General features: G+C 51.3%; 1 protein-coding gene across 1 annotated transcript; it reads left to right on the forward strand.

Annotated features, from left to right (window-relative positions):
- The first annotated feature begins 362 nt into the window (after positions 1-362).
- On the forward strand, positions 363-17,001 carry LOC133048548 (clusterin). The gene is made up of 9 exons (XM_061132255.1): positions 363-521; positions 4,256-4,372; positions 5,624-5,772; positions 8,055-8,225; positions 10,071-10,479; positions 12,103-12,204; positions 15,374-15,603; positions 16,318-16,487; positions 16,747-17,001. Exons 2-9 carry the CDS (start codon positions 4,294-4,296, stop codon positions 16,754-16,756), a joined length of 1,320 nt encoding a protein of 439 aa, XP_060988238.1. The 5' UTR covers positions 363-521; positions 4,256-4,293; the 3' UTR covers positions 16,757-17,001.
- Positions 17,002-23,498: the final 6,497 nt, after the last annotated feature.

Here is a 23,498-nt window from a genome sequence, read left to right on the forward strand (position 1 = left end):
CCCCGTTATTTCTGATGCTGTTAAATGCAGCCGGAGGAGTGGCGCCCGTGAAAAACTAACGCTCAATCGGGCAGCGGAATTGTGAGTTTTGGTTTGGGAGTAGACACCAGCCGGAAGCGCGGAGCATCCCTCCACTGGGCGCTCGCCGTGCGGGTTAATTCAGCCTCTTCCCTCCTGGGGGCGCCGTACCCCAGCTCTGAGCCCCAAGGGTGCGATCCCGCACCCCGGCGTCTGTCTACGCCGGAGCCTTTCGCGGTGCCGAAGCGCCCCCCTGCGCCCCCCGCCGAGTGCTGCACCCGACACCCGCCCCCAACTGCCCGCCCCCCGCATCTCCGCACCCCCTCCCGCGCCGGCTTCCAGAAAGCTCCCGGTGCTTTCTACGGCATTCTTTGGGCGTGAGTCATGCAGGTTTGCAGCCAGCCCCAAAGTGGGTGTAGACGCAGCGGAGGGCTATAAATACGGGCGCCTCGCGGTGCCGTGCGCGCGGCGTGGCCAGGAGGAGCGCGGGGCAGCGGTGACCGGTGAGACGTCCCCACTCTTCCAGTTCCCTGCGCAGAGCCCCGCCGCCGGCACGATGAGCGCGGGGCGGGGGTGGCGGTGGCCGCCAGGCTAGGAGAGGATGATCGCTGATAGTTACAGCGCTGTCAGAGGGGCGCTTTGGGTGGAGCCGGGAGATCAGGGAAGGCAGGTGACCCGAGCCCCATCGCCTGCGAGCCTGGCGGGGTCCGAAAATTGCTGGGGTCGGTGCACAGGCAAGGACTCGGGAGCCCTTTTGTTCATGAGCTCCAATCACAGTTCTGTGGGGTAAACAGGATAGGTGTTGGGAACATCCTTTTGTAAAGATGGGGAAATTGACATTTGGAGGACTGCCGCAGACGCTGGAGGCCAGGCTAGTGAGTGGCAGCGCTGACCCGCGCTGAGAGCCTTCCTGCAGTATTTTCCTTGGAAAGGCGCTGATATCTCCAGGGGGTGGCAGTCAGCTCGAGCGCGTGACTCATCTTGTTTGCTCCCGAATTCTCTAGTTCCCTGGCTAGTATGTTTATAAGTTTGATGTTTTGATTTAAGTATATGTTGTGTGCGTGCTTAGTCGCTCCCAAGTGTCCGACTCTCTGCTACCCCATGGACTATAGCTGCCAGGCTCCTCTGTCCATGGAATTCTCCAGGCAAGAATACTGGAGTGGGTTGCCATTTCCTCTTTCAGGGGGTCTTCCCAACTCAGGGATGGAACCCACATCTCTGGAGTCTCCTGCATTGGCAGGCAGATTCTTCACCACTGAGACGCCTGGAAAACTCTTTCTGCTTCCTAATGCACCAGAGTACATCAGAGTAATGTCACACAACCTCCATCAGATTGCAGACATCTGATTCAAAACTGTCACATTTTATAGATGAAAATCTGGAAGGATAAACAGAAAGAAAAACCTCCAAAGATAAACAGAAAATAGGTATCAGAATTGGGATTAGAACCCAAGTCTTGACCTTCTGACTTACTGAAAAAAAGAAGCTGGTTATGACTATTTAAGAGTGAGTATAAGAATTTAAAAGTATAAATTCTATAAAAGGGTGCTCTTGAGAGTATTCGTTGTAACAGTCAGAAATTAAAGACAATTTAAGTGCTCAACCATGTGGGATGGCAAAATAAGGTATACCAGAAAAAGGATTATTACACAGCCATGAAAGTATACTTTTAGAGTGTATTTGAAGATAGTGGATGTAAAGGACCCAATTGTATGCAAATGCATAGAAAAGAGGAAAGATACCACAGTGCTAATGTGTGAATTGCAGGTGAATTGTTTTGTTTTTCGTTTCGGTTGAGTTTACTTCTTTGGGGAGGGAGTGGGAGAGGAACTTGGGCTTTGAACCGTGCAGCTTACTCTGCCTGACCGTGTCCTCCCCATGGCTTCTTCTGGGGAAAGGAGGGCCTTTGAGTGGCTTGTTTAATCAGAGCAGTTGGCAACCAGGTGCCCCGGTCTGAAGCTGGGAGGGGAGGGGAGTTAGTGCAAAGGGAGGGTAATTTGGCTGCACAGCCGCTGTTCTCATACTGTCCTTGGGCTAGTATCCGTATCACCTGCAAGCTTTTTAGCACGGCAGTCTCGGAATCAGAATCTGGTGTGATAACAAGACTCCTGGCTAATTCCCACGTACTTTTAAGGAGCCGATTGCTTCATTAAGGCAAAGTCCACAGCAGGGAAGGACTGCAGGTGGCCTCTGTGTGCCTGCTTCAGGTCCTGTGTCCTGTCTCTACATGCCACCTCTTCCCACTTCCTTGAAAGATATCATGCTAGTGCCCACAATTGGTCCTACGTCTATTTGTGAAGGAGTCAGAATTTTCTGTGATGACATAAGACCCTTGTGTTTACAGAACAAATTCAAATCTCTGAGGTCTGTATTAGGTCCATTTTACAGATGGAAAAACTGAGGCTTAGATTTCAGTGACTTGGTGTCAAGGAAAGAACACTGGACTGGGGGATTGGGAGGGCTGGGTTCTCATCCTGGGGTTGCCACCTGCTTGTAGGCCTTGGGGAGCCCCATCATGTTTCTGGGTTCCGCCTCCCCTCTGAGGTGGAGGATTGAATGGGAGACAGGTCTCTGTCCCAGCTCAAAGCTCCATGGCTCCCATGGTCTCCAGGCTCTTGATGGGAGATACTGTACTGACCTGTGGGTTTCTGGACTCCTCATCCAGTACTCTTGCCTTTGACTTCCCTGCGTCTCTTCCTTAGGACCCAATGCCCTGTCTTCTGGTTCCAGCCTATTTCAAAGGCTGGTGTGTGGATTTCTCAAAAGCCTTCACTTATGGGGGTGCTCTGCTGGAGGGGTGTTTCTCTCTGGTTTTGTCTCTCTGGCGTGACAAAGCCTCTGTCCCTGCTTGAGGCGTTTCAGGCCTCAGTGAGCAGCTGGGGCAGCCTGGCAGACCTGAAATAGCACCCTGGCTCAGCCGCCCACCCACCATCTCTGGGGAGGTCAGTGACCCGCTCTCCTCTCCCACGCTGCTCAAGGACCACAGCCCGGCTGTCTTACTAATTGCATCTCAGGAGAGACTTGCCTTATTCATGTTCTCCCAGGGTCTCAGCCTGCGGAGCTGAGAGCAGCTTTGGGCTGTGCATCGTTCCAGGAAGGGGAGAGCCCCTTCTCATTCTAGTTAGGGGAAGCGGGTGAGTTCAGATGAGCAGTGGGGGGGAGGGGTCCAGGGGGAGGGGTTTCTGTTTTGCAACAACTTCAGCTTTGGGGAGAGGATCCATTGTGTAAGACCAGCCGGTCCAGGGTTCAGGCAGCCAGCCGAGTGTGGTGGGAGGACCTTGGCAGACAGGCTGTGGTGGGTTTAGAGAGACCAGCTGAGTGAAAGGGACCTGGCAGAGCAGAGAGGCGCGCCTCCCAGCAGGACTTCTTCTCGGGAGGCTCCGTCCCCCGACCCGGGGGGGCCCCCCTCCCCCATCAGTCCTTTGGCTTTGCCCCGCCCTCTCTACACTCCCTGGAGACCACTGTCTTCGTCTTGCTCTACTCCCATCCACGCCTCCTGCCTCAAGTCTCACGCTAGGGATGACAAATGGATTTATTTTCCTGTGCCAACCCAGAGGGTCTGAGGCTGTCAGTGCCTCAGGCCCTCAAAACAGCCTCAGACCCTCCAAAAGCACTTTCAGGAGGTGTCGTGGCGTGGTTGGGGACAGTGCTGTGATCGATTGGTGATGCCTGCTGTAGCAGGCTTGGTGATGTCCACGGCAGGGGGCTGGCTGCGCTCTGGGTTGCAGTCCCCACTTTATCGGGATGGGATAGGCCAGATGAGTGACCCAAGAGAAGTGTATTCAGAGTTGAGTATGATGTGAGCAGGTATCATCAGATAGATGTCCTCTGGATGCAGACAGTTCCTGTGCCTTTTTCGGGCACAGGCAGCTATGATGAGAAGAGAAGGAGGAGGGGGAGGAACAGGGGAGGAAGGGGAGGATGGAGGAGCAGGAGGAGGGTAGCTTGGACCAGAGTCCAGTGGTTCCGACTCCAGATCCTCATTTCTTCTGTATGAGGCTGCTTTCCTGGGGTTCTTCCCAGTACCCGCTGCCTCCCACTTTCTTTTGAAGGTATCCATTGGCAAGACTGATCCTTTCTTGTCCAGTCCCTGGGATAAAAAGGCGGTGATGCGAGCTGAGGGCATAGCGGAGGGCCAGGCCTCAGCAGGGCTCCGGGAGAGCAGGCGGCAGGCTGGGCCGGAGACCAGCGGGCTGTCTAGCTGTTGCCATGACAGTCCCCTGTTCTCTACAAACAGAGGCGTGCTGGGATTCCAGAAGTGGAGGAGGAGGCAAGATGAAGACTCTCCTGCTGTTGGTGGGGCTGCTGCTCAGCTGGGAGAGTGGCCGGGCAATCTCGGACAAAGAGCTCCAGGGTAAGTGACCACCCCAGGGGTCAGAGACCATTTCCACCCTGTGCATCGGATCTGGTTTGCTCTGCTCGAGCCCCTCTCTGAGCCCTCTGTCACCAGCCCAGGCTCTTTCAGGTGGACCCCAAGCCCCTTCTGACTGCTGCATCTCCTTCAGCTGTCCCCTTCCCAATCTGCTTGGCCCAGCGCCCACACCTCCCCCATGATGCTCCTTGCAGCCTGGACCACTGGGCCCTCTGTGGACTTCCCCTTTGAGTTTCCATAAAGCTTACTACCTGTATCTGCCACCTTGCCACCCAGAAAACCAATGTTCTGGATTCAGGAAAGAGGAAATATCATTTATTAGGAGGGCCTGTCATCCTTCAAAGCCCATCTCTTGCTTCCCCTCTTCTGCTAGGTCCTTCCTGATACCTGTCTTCCCTCTGCTTCACTCTCGTCCTGAGAGCTGACCAACTCTCCACCGTAGTAGTTAGAAACCCTAATGTTGAGATCAGAGGTGGGTGGGAGTCTGTCTCTGCCCTCCCCAGCTGTTATAACCCTGGGTGAGTATCTTGACCTCACTGTGATTCTTCATCCTCATTTGTGCAGTGGGGTGAAGGCAGTGTTGAGAGTCTTAAATAAAATGCACGTGAAGTGTCCAGCGTGGTGCTTGGCCCAGGATAAGCACCAGAGAAGCATGGGCTGTTACTTTCAGTACTTCGGTGACATCATCTCATTGTATTTGTCACACGATGTGGTGTCTGATCACAGTCTCACCTCCATGTCCCTGTCACCTGATACCATTTGTCAGAACAAAGGTGAAATTCAGATGTTTGCTTAAACTGCATTCCAGAAGAGATTGTATCCAAAAGGATACTATTTTAAATTTTGATGCTTAAACAATTATGCTTCCAGGATTTTTTGTTTTTCCTTGAAAATTTTCTTCTGCAGCTGGTGAGGCTGCTCCTCCAGCGCCCCGGGAGCACACTGGGTTGTTCCTCCTCTGGGGTGTGTCTGCCCCAGTGTTTGCATTTCTGAGCAGCTGGGTGTAATTGATTCTCGGGCCCTGGGTCTTCATTGTGCCCTGGAGATGGAACCTGGAATGGAACCTGGGTCAGGGTGAAGCTGGGACCCTGCAGGCTGCCTGCCAAGGGGACCCCAGCCTTGGCAGCCCCTAGACCCCCTGGCCTTTCTGACCCTTTAAACTGGTTCCAGGGTTGTATTCCCAGCACCATCCCTTCCTCTCACATCATCCACCTGCCTGCCCTTTTCCTGCAGAAATGTCCACCGAGGGGAGTAAGTATGTGAATAAAGAAATTAAAAATGCCCTCAAGGAGGTGAAACAGATAAAGACCCAAATAGAACAAACCAATGAAGAGCGCAAATTACTGCTCAGCTCCCTAGAGGAAGCCAAGAAGAAGAAAGAGGTAAGGAAGAGCCTAGCTGCCCCCACCTTGATCCTCAGTGCTGGAGGGAGGGCATGGGGAAGCCCTGCCAGGTTGCCATGGTGACCCTCAGTCTTTCCTTGCCGGCTGTGTCAGCTGATACCCAGGGCTGTGGTTAACAAATAGGGAAGGTTTATTTGCTTTTGAAAGCTTCAAGGGGTGAGATTTTGGATCTGGTTTCCTTTCAAGCCTGGCCTAGGGCCTGCTGCCCAGATTCATTTCAATAGATTTTTCTAAACCCTGATTGTGTGCAAGCTTCAAGGTCGGCTTTGGGTAGGGTCTGTCATTGTCACAGGTTAGGAGGTGGATGTCACCCTACCTTCAGGAAGCTTAACTAGTGTGAGTAATACCTTTGGGGTACAGCAGGCAATAGCCCACATCTGAGTTCTGGACTACTTTGTAAAGAGACATCTAAGTCCAGTGATGAACACACAGAACTAAACTACTGTCGTCCAGTAAACAGCTTATTTATGCTGTGCTAAGTCGCTTCATTTGGGTCCAACTCTTTGAGACCCCGTGGACTGTAGCCCGCCAGGTTCCTCTGTCCATGGGATTCTCCAGGCAAGAATACTGGAGTGGGTTGCCATTTCCTCCTCCAGGGGAATCTTTCTGGTCCAGGGATCGAACCCGCTTCTCTTAAATGTCTTCTGCATTGACAGGCGGGTTCTTTACAACCAGTGTCACCTGGGAAGCCCAGCTTATTTAAAAAATAAATAGTCTCCTTGAAGGTATCCTCAAATTCTACTCCTATTGCCACCCTAACCCTAATGACGGAGATGCTAACGTGGGGCCTGTGGTCCCTAATGCATGGAGTGAAATCATTATAAAGACTCAGGGGTGTTCTGCCGTAAAGAAACATATGTGACTTCATTCAACCCAAGTGCTTTGCAAATCCAATTGGCCAGGGAATCCATTTACTTTTTTCCTGATAACTTGTAGCACCATTTCTTGGAAGCCACTTACAGAAATGTTGGCCTGGGTGCAGCTCTTTCTTTGGAACTTAATGCCCTTTCTTGACGTGAGTAGAAATTCCCGCCATGCTATCAGAAGGGTCCTAGAGCCCACTGAGAGGTGGCAAGTCTTTCTCTTGAATGTTTGTGCGACTCACTGGAATTTGATAGTTGACCACCGATGATAAAGCACATCATCTTTGGAAAAAGACTCCATGACTTCCCAGTTGAGGAATATGGGAACGGGAAAGAAAGGAACTGCCTGCGATCTGGCCTGGGAGGAGGCATGATGGCCTTCCCCATTTAGGAGCAAGAGGCAGTGGAGGTGGACTGGGGCACAGGGAACACGAAGTAGGGAAGATCTCACATCATTCCTCCTGGACAAACACTCCTAGTGTAGCTTCATTTGGGGGTATGGATGGTCTACTTAATTCTTTGAAGAGTAATACACTCATTTATCAAGATTTTAATATAGAAAGGCCAAAGAGAAAAAGTTTTTCCATAATCCTTTTACCTTAGGACAATTCCTTAGGTATCTAAGGATACCTGCGTTTGATCTATTTCTTACTACTTTTTCTCCTCTATGCTTTTTGGACAGTGGCTGTACTCAAACTCATGAATTTTTTAATGTGAGAAATGCTTATTATAATATTTAACACTTATTATAAACATCCTTGGTAATGCTATCCTGTTTACCATTTGTAGGCACCACAACTTCCTTAACTGGTCCCCTAGTTTTGAGCATCTGAGTTGATGCCAGTTTTTTTTTTTTTTTTTTTGCCATTCATGAATATTGTAACAAATATCTTCAGGCATATGAACTTCTCCTTTATTGCAGGAAATCCTTGGGATAGATTCTTGCAGATTTACTGGGTCAAATGTCATGGTCATGTTAGAGAGTTTTGGTAGTAGATGTGACTTTGATTTTGGAAGCTTACCTATTACCGTGATATGTCAGGGGCCGTGGTTGCCATAGAAAAATAAGATTCAGGGAAGCTTTGGAAGATGACATTGAAATTCCTGAAGTTGAGAGTAGAAAGTGGGGTATTTAGTGAGAGGGGGGGATGTCTTGGGGTAAAGACTGTAGGTGCAGCATCAGAGAAAGAAGTCCAGATGAGCTCTAGGGGCCAGAAAGGACTAAGGAGCAGGATGAAGAAGGGAGGATGTTTAAAACCAGATGAGAAGGGACATCCAGGTGGTACTTGCGAGCCAGAGCAGGGATGGAAGCAAGCACCCCAGGTGCCCACCCATGTCTACCTCGGGCAGGGGAAGCCAGTGGTTTCTGTGGCTAAGCTGGCCTGTGTCATCCCCTAGGATGCCCTGAATGACACCAGAGATTCTGAAAACAAGCTGAAGGCGTCCCAGGGGGTGTGCAATGAGACCATGATGGCCCTCTGGGAGGAATGTAAGCCCTGCCTGAAACAGACCTGCATGAAGTTCTACGCACGTGTGTGCAGAAGCGGCTCGGGACTGGTTGGCCATCAGGTGATGAGGGCCCCGCTCCTTCAGCACAGCATGGCTTGGGGCGGGGAGTGCGGAGAACTGAATATGCTTCTTTGACTCTGCACCGAGTTCCAAGTGTGGGGGGGTTTCCCCACCAAGGGTTTCTCCCACACCAGCCGGGTGCCCTGCAGTTCAACTCAAGTTGGACCCCATCTACCCAGAGACAGCGTCAGACCCCACAAGTTCAGGGCTCAGTCCCACAAGACTGCCCCATCACGCCCACCCCCCCGACTTCAACAGCCAGTCAGAAGTCCAGGTGGTTACCTCTGCTTCTGACTGACTGGCTGTAGATTAGAGGGTTCCATGACTACTTCCTTTTGTTGCTGTTGATTCGCTAAGTCGTGTCTAACTCTTTGCAACCCCATGGACTGTAGCCTGACAGGCTCCTCTGTCCATGGGATTTCCCAGGCAAAAATACTGGAGTGAGTTGCCATTTCCTTCTCCCAGGGATCTCTTTGACCCAGGCATCAAACCCAGTCTCCTACATTACAGGTGGATTGCCCCCTTAAGTTCAATTAATTTGCTCCAGAAGCTCACAGAATCTGGAAAAACATTTTACATACTAGGTAATCAATTTGTTATAGAAGGATATAACTCGGGGGATTTCCCCAGGGGTCCAGTGGTTAAGTATCTGCCTTGCAGTGCAGGGAACATGAGTTCGAACCCTGGTTGGGGAACTAGGATCCCACTTTCCACGGGGTAAATTTCACGTAGGTGAAATATAAAAAAAATTTTAAAGCCACCAATGGGTGACCAGCCCATTGGTCACCCATTAAAAAAATAATAAAAATAAAAGGATATGAGTCAGGAATAGCAAGATTGAAGAGATGCCCAGAGCTAGGGGTGGGAAGTGGTGGGGGGCCTTCATGTCCACTCCAAGTGCAACAGTCTCTTGCATCTCCTTGGTGCACGTGTCTATCAACCCAGAAGCTTTACAAGTCCATCCTTTTGGATTTAATAGAGGCTGCATTACACCATCATGATTGATTAAATCATTGGCCATTGGTCATTGATTCAATCTCCAGCCCCTCTCCCCTCTGTAGAAATCAGGGGCTGGGCCCGAAATCACTAGCCCTTTAATCATATAGTTCACTCCCTGACAGTCAGCCCCCATCCTTAGTTGCTTTCCAAAAGTCACCTCCCTAACATAACAAAAGACACTTTAATTGCTCTTACCACAGGAAATTCCAAGACCTTTAGGACTTTCTTGTCAGGAACCAGATCATATATATATTTCTTATGATAAATCACCTTATCACAGCTTCATTTCACATGCCAGTTGCAATTGATTAGTTCTGGCTGCACTGGGGCCCAGAGTGTGTGATTGATTGGTAATGTCTGCTATGAGTACAGTAATGTGGGAATGTGAAAAACACCTGTGCCTGGTATTTGCCATCTTAAAAGACTCTCATCCAGCTATTCTTAGCTGCATAAGTTAACAAATGGCTCCATGGTAGGGCAGAGCCCTGTGTCCTCTTTAGCAAAAGGCCTTGCTCAGTTAGGACTCATGAATTTTGCCCTTCCCCAGAGTCCTGTTGGTTGGCGCTTGGCTGATTGGGGAGGGGGGCGTCAAAGAGGACAGAAGACGGGTCTCACCTGATGGGTCAGGTGACTTTCTTAGCCCCACAGGTCTTCTTACTCCTCCCTGCTGGGGTCAGTAGAATGGAAGGGGGGCTGTCCTGGACATTTCAGAGACAGGGAGCCATTCCCAGCCGGGCCTTCCGCCCCCTGCTGTGACTCTGAGATGTCCCAGGTGCAGCCGGGATGGGCCTGGCCCGTCTTGACATGGGGGAGGCACCGCTGACTATCCCCCATCTCCTGTCACAGCTCGAGGAGTTCCTAAACCAGAGCTCCCCCTTCTACTTCTGGATCAACGGTGACCGCATTGACTCCCTGATGGAGAACGACCGGCAGCAGAGCCACGTGATGGACGTCATGGAGGACAGCTTCACCCGGGCGTCCAGCATCATGGACGAGCTCTTCCAGGACCGGTTCTTCCCCCGGAGGCCCCAGGACACTCAGTACTACTCCCCCTTCAGCTCGTTCCCCAGGGGGTCGCTCTTCTTCAATCCCAAGTCTCGCTTTGCTCGGAACGTGATGCCTTTCCCCTTATTGGAACCCATCAACTTCCACGATGTGTTTCAGCCCTTCTACGACATGATCTACCAGGCCCAGCAGGCCATGGACGCCCACCTGCGCAGGTCTCCCTACCAATTCCCCATGGAGGAGTTCACAGGTGAGAAGGAGGGGGATGAAAGCTCAGTTCTTTGAGATGCTTAACCCAGTCAAACAGGCTGTGATGCTGAAGAGATGTACGAATAGCTGAGGAGCCAAGGACGTGTGGAGGCAGGGAGCCTCAGATGCTCAGATCTGTGCCCAGGACTTGGCCTGTATCATCTCAATCCCCGAAAGAGCAACCTGGGGAGGGGGCCGCCATCCCTGTTTGACAGGGGGTGTAGGAACATGCCTAAAGGTTCACGGATATCCCTGTGGGCTCAGTGGTAAAGAATCTGCCTGCAATGCAGGAGACGTGGGTTTGATCCCCAGTTTGGGAAGATCCCCTGGGCTAGTCAAATCTAGCCCTACAGGACTTGTAACTCTGGTCTTCTTTTGAGTTTTCCAGGCTCCTTCCAACAGCTGGTGGATATGAACTATTTCCTCTAGGGTAGGGATCCCCAATCTCTGGGATTTAATGCCTGTTGATTTGAGGTGGAGCTGGTGTAATAATAATAGACATAAAGTGCACAGTAAATGTAATGCTCTTGAATCATCCTGAAACCATTCCCTACCCACCCCCTCCCTGGAAAAATTGTCTTCCACAAAACTGATCCCTCGAACCAAAAAGGTTGCGGACCACTGCTCTTGAGGGCTAGACCCCTTTGTCTTGGGAACTCAGGTGCTTTATGTGGCTGCCATGCATATATTGGCAATGAATTATATAATCAGCTCACTGTACAGTTAAGAAAGTTATTTTTGGCTATAACCTTAGGGTCTGGTAGAGAATGAGCACAGAGAGTATCTTTTGAATGAATGAAACTAACATGGACACGAAAAGCCGAAACTTTTAGAAGTGATTTTTTTCATTGAGCCAATAGACAGTGGTCGGCCAACCCCATCGCCTAAATGCTACAGTTGGACCAGCACTGGGTTTTGGCTTGTAATGGATTGGAAATACAGGAGGGTACTGACTTAAACAGGTTTCCCTGGTGGCTCAGTGTTGAAGAACTCACCTGCCAATGCAGGAGACGTGGGTTTGACCCCTGAGTTGGGAAGATTCCTTGGAAAAAGAAATGGCAACCCATTCCAGTATTCTTGCCTGGAGAAGCCCATGGACCAAGGACCCTGGCAGGCTACATGGGGTCGCAAAAGAGTCTGACACAACTTAGCAGCTAAACAACAAATTGACCTGAAGAAGCATTTTCTGCATATCCATAAGGTGGGGGGGGGTTTGCCCTGTGTTATAAGGAGGTTCCAAGGTAAATCTTATTCCTGCCTTCAAGGAGATTGCTGCCCCAGGGGGAGAGAAATGGGCCAAGACAGAATGTAGAGCAAAACGGGTTATGATCCCAAAGAGAAGTATGCACAGCAAAGGGGGCGTGGAGGTGGGAGAGGGGTCAGCGGTAGAGGTGGTGAGAGGGCGGCCATGCCCGGCTCAGGGGGCCCGGGAACCATCTCCTGGTCCCACTGCAGGGAGTCCCACTGCTGGTCCGAGCCTGTGTCTGTCTGCAGGCAGACAGCCAGATGCCAACCTGCTCTGCCCGCAGAGTCATCTCAGAGGGCTTGACAGTGGTGCGGAAGGGCTCAGAGAGACGGGGGCAGCCCCTGTTGCACTGTGTGATGTGTCCGTGTGTGTTCCCAGCAAACAACGACCGCACTGTGTGTAAGGAGATCCGCCACAACTCCACGGGATGCCTGCGGATGAAGGACCAGTGCGAGAAGTGCAAGGAGATCCTGGAAGTGGGTGAGTCAGGGACCTCCTCGTCTCATGTGTCTTCAGGTCCTCAGCACCTCACTGGGGTTGCCTTAGGGGGTCAGGTGGGTGGGAGTTTAATGCTGGCTCTGCCGCCTTCCAGCTGTGGCTCTTGGTGCGGGGGGGCGGGGAGGGGGGCTGTCCTTTGGCTCTGCTTGGATCCCCATCTGGGGTTGAGGGTTAAGATGCAGAGTTGTCCCTGAGGCCAGGAGACAGAATACTTATCACATCAGCTCACAGTTAACAGGCTGACTGTGGGAGGGGTGGCTGTGCTTTCTAAAAAGCTGTCATCCTGTGACGTCCTCCAGTTAGTCTGTTCCCAGAGGCCAAACCTAGTATACATCTTCATTTTTGGCTGCAGATGATGAAAATTTAGACAGGATGTTGTTGGTGTTCTGGTGTTTTGTCGCTAGGTCGTGCCTGACTCTTTGCAACCCATGGACTGTAGCCCGCCAGACTCCTCTGTCCATGGGATTTCCAAGGCAAGAATACTGGAGTGGGTTGCTATTTCCTACTCCAAGGGATCTTCCCAACCCAGGGATTGAACTCAAAGTCTCCTGTATGGACAGGCAGATTCTTTACCACTGAGCTGTCGAGGAAGCCCTTCGACAGTATGGACTCCATTAAAACTCTTGCCATGTGTTTGTTACTAAACACCCTTCTTCTAAACACTTTACCAAAGAGTTTAGTAAACTCTTCTCCCTAGAATAACTGGGGTGGCTGCTTTTCTTACAGAGGAGGAGACTGAGTCAGAGAAGGTTTGGTGACCTGCCCAAGGTTACTGGACGCCCCTCGTGGGGGATGTTTGGGAGGTGTTCCCCACCAGTGCTGCTGTGTTCTCTGCCCTGAACATACGGTCTCTCCTCGGGGTACACCTTCGCGATCTGGCCACCTTCCCTGTGGTTGGTTGGTCTCTGAGTTAAAGGAAATAGCTCCCTTCTGCTGTTGCACCCTGTTTTATCGAGGGGACTGAATTCTTTCTACTTGGAGGCAAACAGCTATAAAAGCAGTGACACGCTCCCTGGCTCACAAAAGCCTATTTTTGGAAGGAAGGAGTTAATTATTTCCCTCTACTGAGTGAATCGATCCTGGGGGGTGTTTGCATTGCTCTTACTTAATTCTTTTGGGTGCCTGGGGCGGCCCTTCAGAGTCTGGTTAAATATTCCTCATCTCAGTGCTGTGATTTTGGAAGCCACTGTGAAAGTACAGGTGCTATATGAGGCTGACCTGTGAAGGAGTGAGGTGAGTCCACGAACCCGCCTCTTGGGTTTAGCCCACAAAATATCATAGTTAGAAAACCATAAAACACATAGTATGTCACGGTGAGAAAGTCATCTTAGGGCCAGAAGAAGAGATCTCCAGGTGCCCAAGCTCAGTTTGGTGCCCCTGGTACTGATCTTAACCGTCACTGATCACAGCTTCCTGAAACACTGGTTTTCTTTTCTACATTGAGGAAGACTTATGACCTCTTATCTAAGGTGCTTGCAACCGTTGGAGCATGTGCGTGCTGCCTGGGACCTCCAGATTAGACTTTTGCAATCTCCATTCTCCTGGTATTTTGGACCAGATCATTCTTTTTTTTTTTTTTTTAAATGATAGGTTTCATCATTTTTTAAATATTTACTTAAAAACTATTTTTATCTGGCTGCACTGGGTCCTAATTGTGGCATGCAACGTGGGATCCTAGTTCCCCAACCAGGGATCAAGCCCATGACCCCTGCATTGCAAGGCGGATTCGCAAGCCCTGGACCACTGGGGAAGTCCCTGGACCAGATCACCGTTTGTGATGGGGGCTGCCCTGTGCATTGGAAGGTGTTTAGCAGCATCTCTGGCCTCCAGCCCCTGGATGCCAGTCACCTCCCACTGCACCGCCCCCGACCCTGCCAGTTGTGACAACCAGAAGTGTTTTCAGACCTTGTCACATATCCCTGGGGCTGCATCGCCCCCGGTGAGAGCCACTGCCCTCGGCTGTGTCCCGGCTCTCAGTGACTGTCCTTATTTTCAATGACTCCCTGGCACAGAGAGTTTAGTCACTGTGCGTATTTCTCAACCCAGCTAATTGTTCATAATCCTATGTCTTGCCCCACCTGACATTTTATTTTAATGTAACAGAAATGGTTACAACCAGCATGATGAAGCATGCAAAGAACTCCTCCTTTTCCCTGCCTTGCTTGAGTTTCATGTGCTCTTTTGGGGATATTTTTCAACAATTAAGGGAGAGAAAAACAGAGTGTTTAAATAGAGAGTGTTGTTTCTAGCTCTTGTCTACCTGACCATCTGCAGGGGGTGGGGGTGGGGACCAAAGCAATGAACTTCCCTACTCTGGTGAGGTTGGCAGCCAGCCACGGTGGGCAGGTGGGCAGACCTGGACCCGCAGCCCTCCGTTCCTGTGTGCTTGTGGTCCGAGGATCCTGGCTGGCTCTTCTGCTACCTAGGTTCTTGGGGCCAGAATTTCCAACTCTATAGATGCAGGCTAGCTTGGAGAACTTTCCAGAGCCACAGACTGAGGAGCAAGAGCCTGAGTTTAGGAGTTAAATTTCTGGGTTCACCATCCTGACCTCCCCAGTCATTCATCCTATGACTTTAGGCAAATGATTTAGCCCTCTGGTCCTCACTTTCATTGCTGGACATCAGAATGCATCAGACTATTAGCCATCACTGCTCTCCAGAGCGCTCGGTAATGCCTGGGCATAGGCATCACGGTACCGGACAAATAGCAGCCACAGATAACGTTCATCAAATTTCTAGAGATGATTCCTGAAGGGACAGGGCAGTGAGAGGATCTCCTGAGCTGAGGACATGGAGCCCCGAGGCTGTGCTTCTTGAGGTGTGGGGCAATGCCCCTCCTTGACCACCTCCAGGGAGACAGGGTCTTGCACCCCAAGAGAAATCAGTGATGTCACTAAGACAGTTTACTTCAGCTGACACCATCTCCGAGAGCAAGACTTTCTCGATGAAGATAGCCTGTGCTGCTTCACACTCGGGGCCAGCTCTCTGCTTTGTCTTGGGCTGCCCGCAAATGCTTGGTGGAAAGGTGGCATTCTGAGTAGCTCTGCCTCAAGTCCCGGCTGCCTGACCTGGTTGCCACTGGTCTTCATCCCTGTTGAGCTCTCCCTTCACATTTCTGTCATCTGTCTGTGTTCTTTGCATCTCTGGGCAGACTGTTCAACCAGCGACCCGAGTCAGACGCTGCTGCGCCAGCAGCTGAACGCGTCCCTGCAGCTGGCGGAGAAGTTCAGCAGGCTCTACGACCAGCTGCTCCAGTCCTACCAGCAGAAGATGCTCAACACGTCGGCCCTGCTCAAGCAGCTGAACGAGCAGTTCACCTGGGTGTCCCAGCTGGCCAACCTCACGCAGGGCGACGACCAGTACTATCTGCAGGTCTCCACGGTGAGTCCATGCTGGTCGCGCACGGCCGCTGCGCTCACGGTGCGGTCTGGAGGTCGTGTGGTCCTCCCCTGGGGGTGAAACGGGATCAAGATGTTCATGGGGGCATGTCTGCTTTTGATGGAGCACTGGTCCTACTGCAGGAAGCAAACCCTCAGGCACAGTGGTGCACGGAGGCCCCATCGCCCAGTGAGGCGGAGTGCCACAATCCCATTTTATGGGTGAGGAAAGGGCGAGGTTCAACAGCTTACCCACTGAGGGGTAATCTCCCACCTGAGGGGTGATCACCCATCCAGCTGCAGAGCGAGAGCTCTTTCTGGAGAGCTGTCCTGTCCCACGCAGGAGGCCTCATGAACTGGCCCATTGTCCTCCAGTGATAAGAAGCTTCTCTCTAGTACCAGGAATTGTTTCTTTTTCTCTCCCTGATGCCTTTTCTACCACCACCTGGCCAGTGGCTGCCCAAAGGAAGCAGGCGGCTCAAAACCATATTTTACTTGGTGGGGCTCCCTCGGACTTGCCCTTTGTGGAAGACGTTTACCCCCCACAGACTAGTGTGTCTGGGTTAGGGCATTTCTGTTCCCCGAGTTGTGTAGAACGTGGAGGTTAGTGAAAAGCAAAGGGGTCCGTGGATCCGAATGAAGCCTGACTTTAGCTGCCAGCCAAGTCCATGTTGACTGTCATCCCCGCCCCCTCGTGACCTTTCTTTTCTCCTTCCAGGTGAATTCCCACAACTCCGACCCCAGCATCCCATCTGGCCTCACCAAGGTGGTCGTGAAACTCTTCAACTCCTTCCCCATCACGGTGATGGTCCCTCAGGAAGTCTCCAGTCCTCACTTCATGGAGAACGTGGCGGAGAAAGCGCTGCAGCAGTACCGCCGGAAGAGCCTGTGAGTGTGCGCCCCCTGCCCCACCGCGGTCCGTCTGGGGCCAGCAGCATCCTGGGGGTCCAAAAGAGTGGGGGCAGAGGACCCAGCCTGGGCATCACTGGAGCTACGGCCAGAGCCCAGGCAGGAAGTCAGGAAGCTACTAGGAAGTGTTTTCTTTCTTTGGAGGGTGTTCTTTCTGGGTTGGTGAGAGTCAAAGTGTTGATTGCTTCTTCTCAGTGAGTATCAGCCCTCACCTTCCCCTCCCCTGCTTCTTTTTCAGGGAGGAGTGAGGCCTGAAAATTGCTTTTGCAAGTATGGGGGCGTCTGCACCCATTGCCCCTGAGATGAGCTTCAGGCCCCTTTAGAGAGCTCTGCACGTCGCCAGATGACCAGTCCCTGGCTTCAAGGTCCTCCTGACCCCACCAGCCTCTCCTTCCTCTGAACTCCTCTGAAACGCACTAATGCCTGCGTTTGCCGATCACGGGAAGAACTTGCTCGCATGCCACTAACTCAATAAACTGCCTTGTAATCTGAATGCTCTGCTGTGTCCTCTTTTTTTTTTTGACTGCGCCCTGAGACGTGTGGGATCTTAGTTTACTGTAATTTAGTCGCTCAGCCTCTATTGGTCTCTATTGCAGAACCTGGTAGCCCACCAGGTTCTTCTTTCCATGGACTTCTCCAGGCAAGAATCCTGGAGTGAGTTACCATTCTCTTCTCCAGGGGATCTGCCTGACCCAGGGGTCAAACCCACATTTCCTGCATTGGCAGGCAGATTCTTTACTGCGGGGCCACCAGAGAAGCCCCTTTTAGTTCACTAATGAGTGATCAAACCCACGCTCCCTGCAATGGAAGTGTGGAGTCTGGACCACTGGACCACCAGGGAAGTCCTGGTGTGTCCTCCTTATGTGGGTTGTTTTGTCTGTCTATTTTAACCCCCACATGTCTTCATTTGGATATGGAAGAAAAAAAAGAAAAGACCAACCAATGTCTAAGGTGGTATAGTCTCATATAATTGAGAATAAAAGGAGTGGGATGATGAAGTTGGCCCAGTTAAGGATTTCCTGCTTTTAGGAAGAGATGTGCCCAGCAGCCAACTAAAACATGTTTCTGAAAAATGAACCTTTTCCATTTTATTATAAAGCAGATCTGTACTCTGATTGAGGTTAGGGTGATCTCCCGAAGGAATACATTGAAAATTAGGGTGCACATGGGGTAAAAATAAGGCATACCAGTTATTTTAATACATAATTGATATTTTCCTTCTGGAAAATGTACTCCCCCCAAAAAGCAAAATGAGGTTATTTTCTTTTAGTTGTCTGAGCTTAGAATCCCTGTGAAACCTTGACTGTGGCATTGTTTGGTTACTGTCTGTTCTATACAACCTTTATATCCTTCCATGGACCTTAAGAATTTCTCTTCTGCCTGGGTTTTTCCTGATAACTTTCACCCCTCAGGGCTGAGAATCCACCAGCAACGTAGCAGACGCGGGTTCGATCGCTGGGTCAGGAAGATCCCCTGGAGAAGGAAATGGCAACCCACTCCAGTATTCTTGCCTGGAGAATCCCATGGACAGAGGAGCCTGGCGGGCAACAGCGCATGGGGTGGCAAAGAATCCGATCCGACTTAGCAACTAAACATTTCACCCCTCAGTCGGAAATATAGCTGGCCTGCAGTACCCTCAGATTGCCAGCAGGTGGCACTGACTAACACAGACTTCTCTCCATATTAAGAAGCCTTTCCATTTATGAATCTGAAGAATCCTGTTCATCAAATATACATCAAAGGGAAATAAAAACCATCTGGATGCACCCCAGGTCTGTAACAAAATCCACATGTAAATTAGAAGCTTAGAATATTCTTAGTTTACTTTTCCTTGTCTGTCTTAAGTTATAAGCACCCTTGCCACATGTAGACAGCAAGCTTTACTAGCTTATGTCCACAGAAGCTAGTACTTTAGTATTGCTAGCAGGGAAATTCAGAGGAAGGTGTGTGTGATTCACTTAAAGATACACATTAATTAGGGTTATGGTTTAGAAGGCATTTGCTAAAGTGACCATAACTGTAAATTATATATTAATGTCACTTATTACATCTCACAAATTATTTTGTTTTCCATGATGCTGCTGGATGTTGGAAGTCACTATACCCAATTGTTGCTTCTTTTTATGCAACCTCCTTTAAATTCTAGACTTGCCCCTTAAAAGACAGAGCCTAGGACTTCCTTGGTAGTCCAGTGGTTAAGAGTTCACCTGCCAACACGGGGAACGTGGGTCTGATCCCTGGCCCAGGAGATCCCACATGCCACAGGGCAGCTAAGCCTGGGCACCACAGATGCTGAGCCTGCATGCTTAGAGCCCATGCTCCGCAACAAGAGAAGCCACAGCAAGGAAAAACCCAGGCACCAAACTAGAGAGCAGACCCCGCTTGCTGCAACGAGAGAAAGCCCTGATGCAGCTACGAAGACCCAGCGCTGCCAAAAATACCAGCTGATGCAGAGAGCTAACTCATTGGAAGAGACCCTGATGCTGGGGAAGACTAAGGGCAGCAGGAGAAGGGGATGACAGAGGATGAGATGGTTGGATGGCATCACCGACTCGATGGACATGGCTTTGAGCAAGCTCTGGGAGTTGGTGATGGACAGGGAAGCTTGGCATGCTGCTGTCCATGGGGTCACAAGGAATCAGACATAACTGAGCAACGGAACAATAAAAGCCAAAAAAAAAAAAAAAAAAAAAACAACTGAATCTAACTCTGAGTTTCACTGGATGCCCCTTTCCCCCTCCTGTTTCCCTCTTTGCACAGTGGCCTGGTTTGAGGGTCCTTGGAGGTCCCTCCATCCCCAATAGAAATCTCAGCCTGAGGCCCTGGAAAGCCAGAGGCAGGAGATGAGGTCACCAAGGTGCTGGATGAGACCCTATGGGGATCTTCTGGCCGGCCGTCTGTGGATAATGGGCTCTTGGTTTCTGGCTTCTAGGATCTTTGTGGCAGACAGGGAGCAGGACTTGATGTTCTGAGAAGAGAGGGCTTGACTTCTGCCTGGCAAGGGGGTGGTGGTGGCACAAACCCCGCTGTCAACCTTTACGTCGCCACTTGACTGCCTTCTGCCAGAAACTTGTGATAAGATATCGTCTCTGATGACGGAGAGGTGAAGTGACACCAGACTTGTGCAGTGTGCAGCCTGGGCAACTGTAACCAGGAGCCCGGGACCAGCCACAGTTCTCTAACCCCTGGGCCCACTGTTCTGTGTAATCCCATCAGGCCTCCACAGTTACCCTGAGGGCAGTGGTTATTTCCCCCACAGCACGGAAGTTGCCAGGGGTAGCTTTCATCAGAGAACTGCCCTGTGACCAAGAAGGCCTAGAGGGGAGAAGACCGCGCCCTAGTTCCTTGTGGCCCACAGGGACTATGGCAGGGGACCCCAGCTTGCAGCACTGGCCTGAAAAGTAGCCGGGATAGGGGAGCGGTGGGAGCCAAGGAGCCCCGCGGAGTGTGCAGAGAGTGCGCCACCAAGTGGTAGGGCTGGGGATGACAGTCACTCGGCTCAGGCCTCCCCCGGCTCCGGGCATCATCGCTCTGGAGGTTACCGGGTCACGGAGTCACAGGACAGAATTGGAGGAAAGTGGTCACCACGTGACAGAACCTTTGTCCCCGAGGGGCCGGGAGACTTGAACTGCTGGCAGGGGCCCAAGGAGGACACAGGTGCCAAGTTCAAGGCACACCCAGGGACACCGTCCCCTTGTCGACGACGAGAAGCCAGTTGGGAGTAGCATCCCAGGTCAACAGACCAAGCAAGACCCCACCTTGCCTCAGAGGAGCTTGGTCAGGAGCGGGGAGGACGAGGGGGTCCAGGGTGGGACCACTCCCCCTCCCTACTCTGCCCCGGGTCCTCAGAACTCGAGCAAGACGGCCTGTGTGCCCCCCACCTCCTCCTCTGATGGGGGAGAGAAAGAGCTTAGCTTTGGACGGGAGAGTGACGTTCCAAAGTAATCGGATCCTTTTATCACCTGTGAGATTTTCAGGAAGTAAAACAATCTGCTCGAACTATTATCAAGGGACAGAACAGTGGTCAGAATGAATAAAATTGCTTTCTGTGTGTGCCTCCGAAGGAATGGGAACTTCACAATAAACAGATTCCCAGAGTCGCATCCACAGCTGAGCAAGAGGCTCAGACAGGAAGTGGACCGAGGAGAGGCAATTGCGAGTGTGGGTGTGGAGTAAAGTGTGTTCTTCGTTGCCCAGTGGCATCCTTCTCTTTGCAGCCCCATGGACTGTAGCCCGCCAGACTCCTCTGCCCTTGGGATTCTTCAGGCAAGAATACTGGAGTGGGTCACCATGCCCTCCTCCTCCAGGGGATCTTCCCGACTCAGGAACTAAACGTGTGTCTCTTATGTCTCCTGCATTGGCAGCCGAGTTCTTTACCGCTAGTGCCACCTGGGAAGCGTAGACATAATAAGAACCATTTATTTGCAGACATGCAGAACTGGGATCAAACCCAAGTCTGACTCTGGGGTCCAAGGCCCCTGCCCCAGGGTCTTCTCACAATGAGCATTTGCCCCCTGTTTTCTCGCTGTGACAGGATGGGTTGGCAAACCCAGGAAGTATCAATATTAAATAGATATAAAGACAACTCGAGGACTCAGGTCTGCAGAACTTATTAACAGAACTGACCATTACCAACTCTGTCAATAAGAGAGCAAGTAAACACTGGGCCACGTGGAACAAATGTACCAGGTTAATAATGAACTCTTTGTTTGCCTCTGAGATATCTGGACGCCTCATGCACAATCCTCCCAGAGGGTGACATTGATCAGAGTGGGGTGGGGGTGGGCCATGACAGTGCCTCTTGCTCCACCCCCACCACTCTTGCTCTCTAAAGGTCAACACTTGCCTTCAGCCAGCTCAAGTCCATTGCAAAGGTGGGGAGTGGTATTCAAGCCACAGAAAGGGGAGGGAGACAGGTTAGCACATTTCTTGCCCTCACCTCCTGCCTCGGGGCTTTTCAGGTGGCGCTGGTGGTAAAGAACCCATCTGCCAGTGCAGGAGACTTAAGAGATGTGGGTTCAATCCCTGGGTCAGGAAGATCCCCTGGAGGAAGGCATGGCAACCCATTCCAGTATTCTTACCTGGAGAATCCCATGGACAGAGGAGCCTGGTGGGGTACAATCCATAGGGTCGCAAAGGGTCGGACACAACTGAAGTGACTTAGCATGCACGTTGCCTCCAACATCAAAGGAATAAAGATGGTGATCTTCAACTGGTACCAGATGTTCTACAATCGTCTCTTGATCTCCAGACCCTTTGGTACCCAATTCAATTAAAAAAAAAAAAAAAAGACCACTTGATGTGCCAAGCAGGCACATCACAGAGGTGGAGGTGACAGGTGGATTACTAACTCCAGCCTCACGTCCACGAAGAGAATTTTGCCGTCTTTGTGAAGGACTTTGTGTACATGGACAACATCACAGAGATGCCCTGATAGCATCAAAGGAAGCTATTTGTCCCCCAAATTCAAGCCTGCACCTGCCTGGAGTGAACAGGATGTCATTCTTTAAAACAATAGCCTGCGATTTTCTGGTGCCCAGCAAGTCATTCTCTTACTCCGTGTGTGTGTAAAAGCATCCATTTGTGGGTGTCAAAAATTAAAACTAAACAAAAGTTTGATAATTCTCTCTGGGATGTTTCTGGAAATGTCTGGGCCTCTCTTGGCCCTGTCACATGGAGAAGAAACCCAGGGTGAAAATGAAGATAAACCAGGCTTGGGTATTTAGTGCAGCTTTACTCAGGGACTGCCTTGTATTTTTCCCCTTTAGTTCATGGGTTCCTCAAGGAACCATTTGTCATATCTATTTATCCAGCTTCCATGGCTCCACTCTTGGAATAGCGCCTGCCTTTGGCCTCATTTTTTGTGTGGCGCAAGTGGTAAGGAGCCCGCCTGCCAATGCAGAAGACATAAGAGACACAGGTTCGATCCCTGGGTCGGGAAAACCCCCTGGAGTAGGAAATGGCAACCCACTCCAGTATTCTTGCCTGGAGAATCCCATGAACAGAGGACCCTGGCAGGCTACAGTCCATGGGGTCACAAAGAGTCGGACACGACTGAGCCCTCACGGAGACCTACAGGTAGGATCTTCCTTGTACGGGACCCAGTGACACCCCTTCTAAATTTGTTTTCATTTTTTTACTGTTAATATTTTATTTGGCTGCACCGGATTTCACTGCAGCAGGCAGGATCTAGTTCCTTGACCAGGGATAGAACCTGGGCCCCCTGCACTGGGAGCGGGGAGTTTTAAACACTGGGCCACCAGGGAAGTCCTCCACCCCTTCTCAACTTGAAACCTAGTTTTGTAGGGAGAAATCTGTTCCCTCCTGCCCCCCACCCCGTCCTCCGGGGTTTGCTCCCTTTCCTGAGGCCTTCTGGTGGCTTCGGCATCTGAGACCAGCCAGCTTCACGCCTTTAAGGTCAGCCTTGCTTTCTTTCGTGTGCTCCATGTGTCTGACTCTTTGGGACCCCATGGACTGTAGCCCACCAGGCTCCTCTGTCCGTGGGATTCTCCAGGCAAGAATACTGGAGTGGGTTGCCGTTTGCTCCTCCAGGGGATCTTCCCAGCCCAGGGATCAAACCTGTGTCTCCTGCATTGCAGGCAGATTCTTTACCACCGCGCCGCCGGGGAAGCCGTTTGGGGTCAGAGAGGGAGGCGTCATTCCTCTTGAGCGCGCACCTCGCAGGATCCCGGCAGCTGCCAGCAGGGGGCGCCGTGAGCCTCTGTTTCGGGTCTGACAGTGGATGCTGACCTTGGGAGAAGGAGCCGAGCTGGGCTGTGATCCACAGATGCTGGGCTTTGCTGCACTGCCCACTCCTGTCAGCCGGTCCACCCATTCCCTCGTCTGTCTTCCAGTCCCAGCCCCTGCAGGTGGCCAGGTTGACTTGGTCAGTTTGGGGTTATCCCCATGCAGAGACAACTGCCAGTGAAATGAGGGGGCATTCATCTTGGCTTTTAAACGTCCCACATCTTGGCATTCGGGGAGGCTTTC

This window comes from Dama dama, chromosome 29, assembly GCF_033118175.1.
Source record: "Dama dama isolate Ldn47 chromosome 29, ASM3311817v1, whole genome shotgun sequence".
NCBI lineage: Eukaryota > Metazoa > Chordata > Mammalia > Artiodactyla > Cervidae > Dama > Dama dama.

Coding starts and splice junctions, on each gene's coding strand:
- LOC133048548 (XM_061132255.1), top strand. CDS start 4,294: ATGAAGACTCTCCTGCTGTTGGTGGGGCTGCTGCTCAGCTGGGAGAGT. Junction 4,373..5,623: donor CTCGGACAAAGAGCTCCAGG/GTAAGTGACCAC, acceptor CTTTTCCTGCAG/AAATGTCCACCGAGGGGAGT. Junction 8,226..10,070: donor CGGGACTGGTTGGCCATCAG/GTGATGAGGGCC, acceptor CTCCTGTCACAG/CTCGAGGAGTTCCTAAACCA.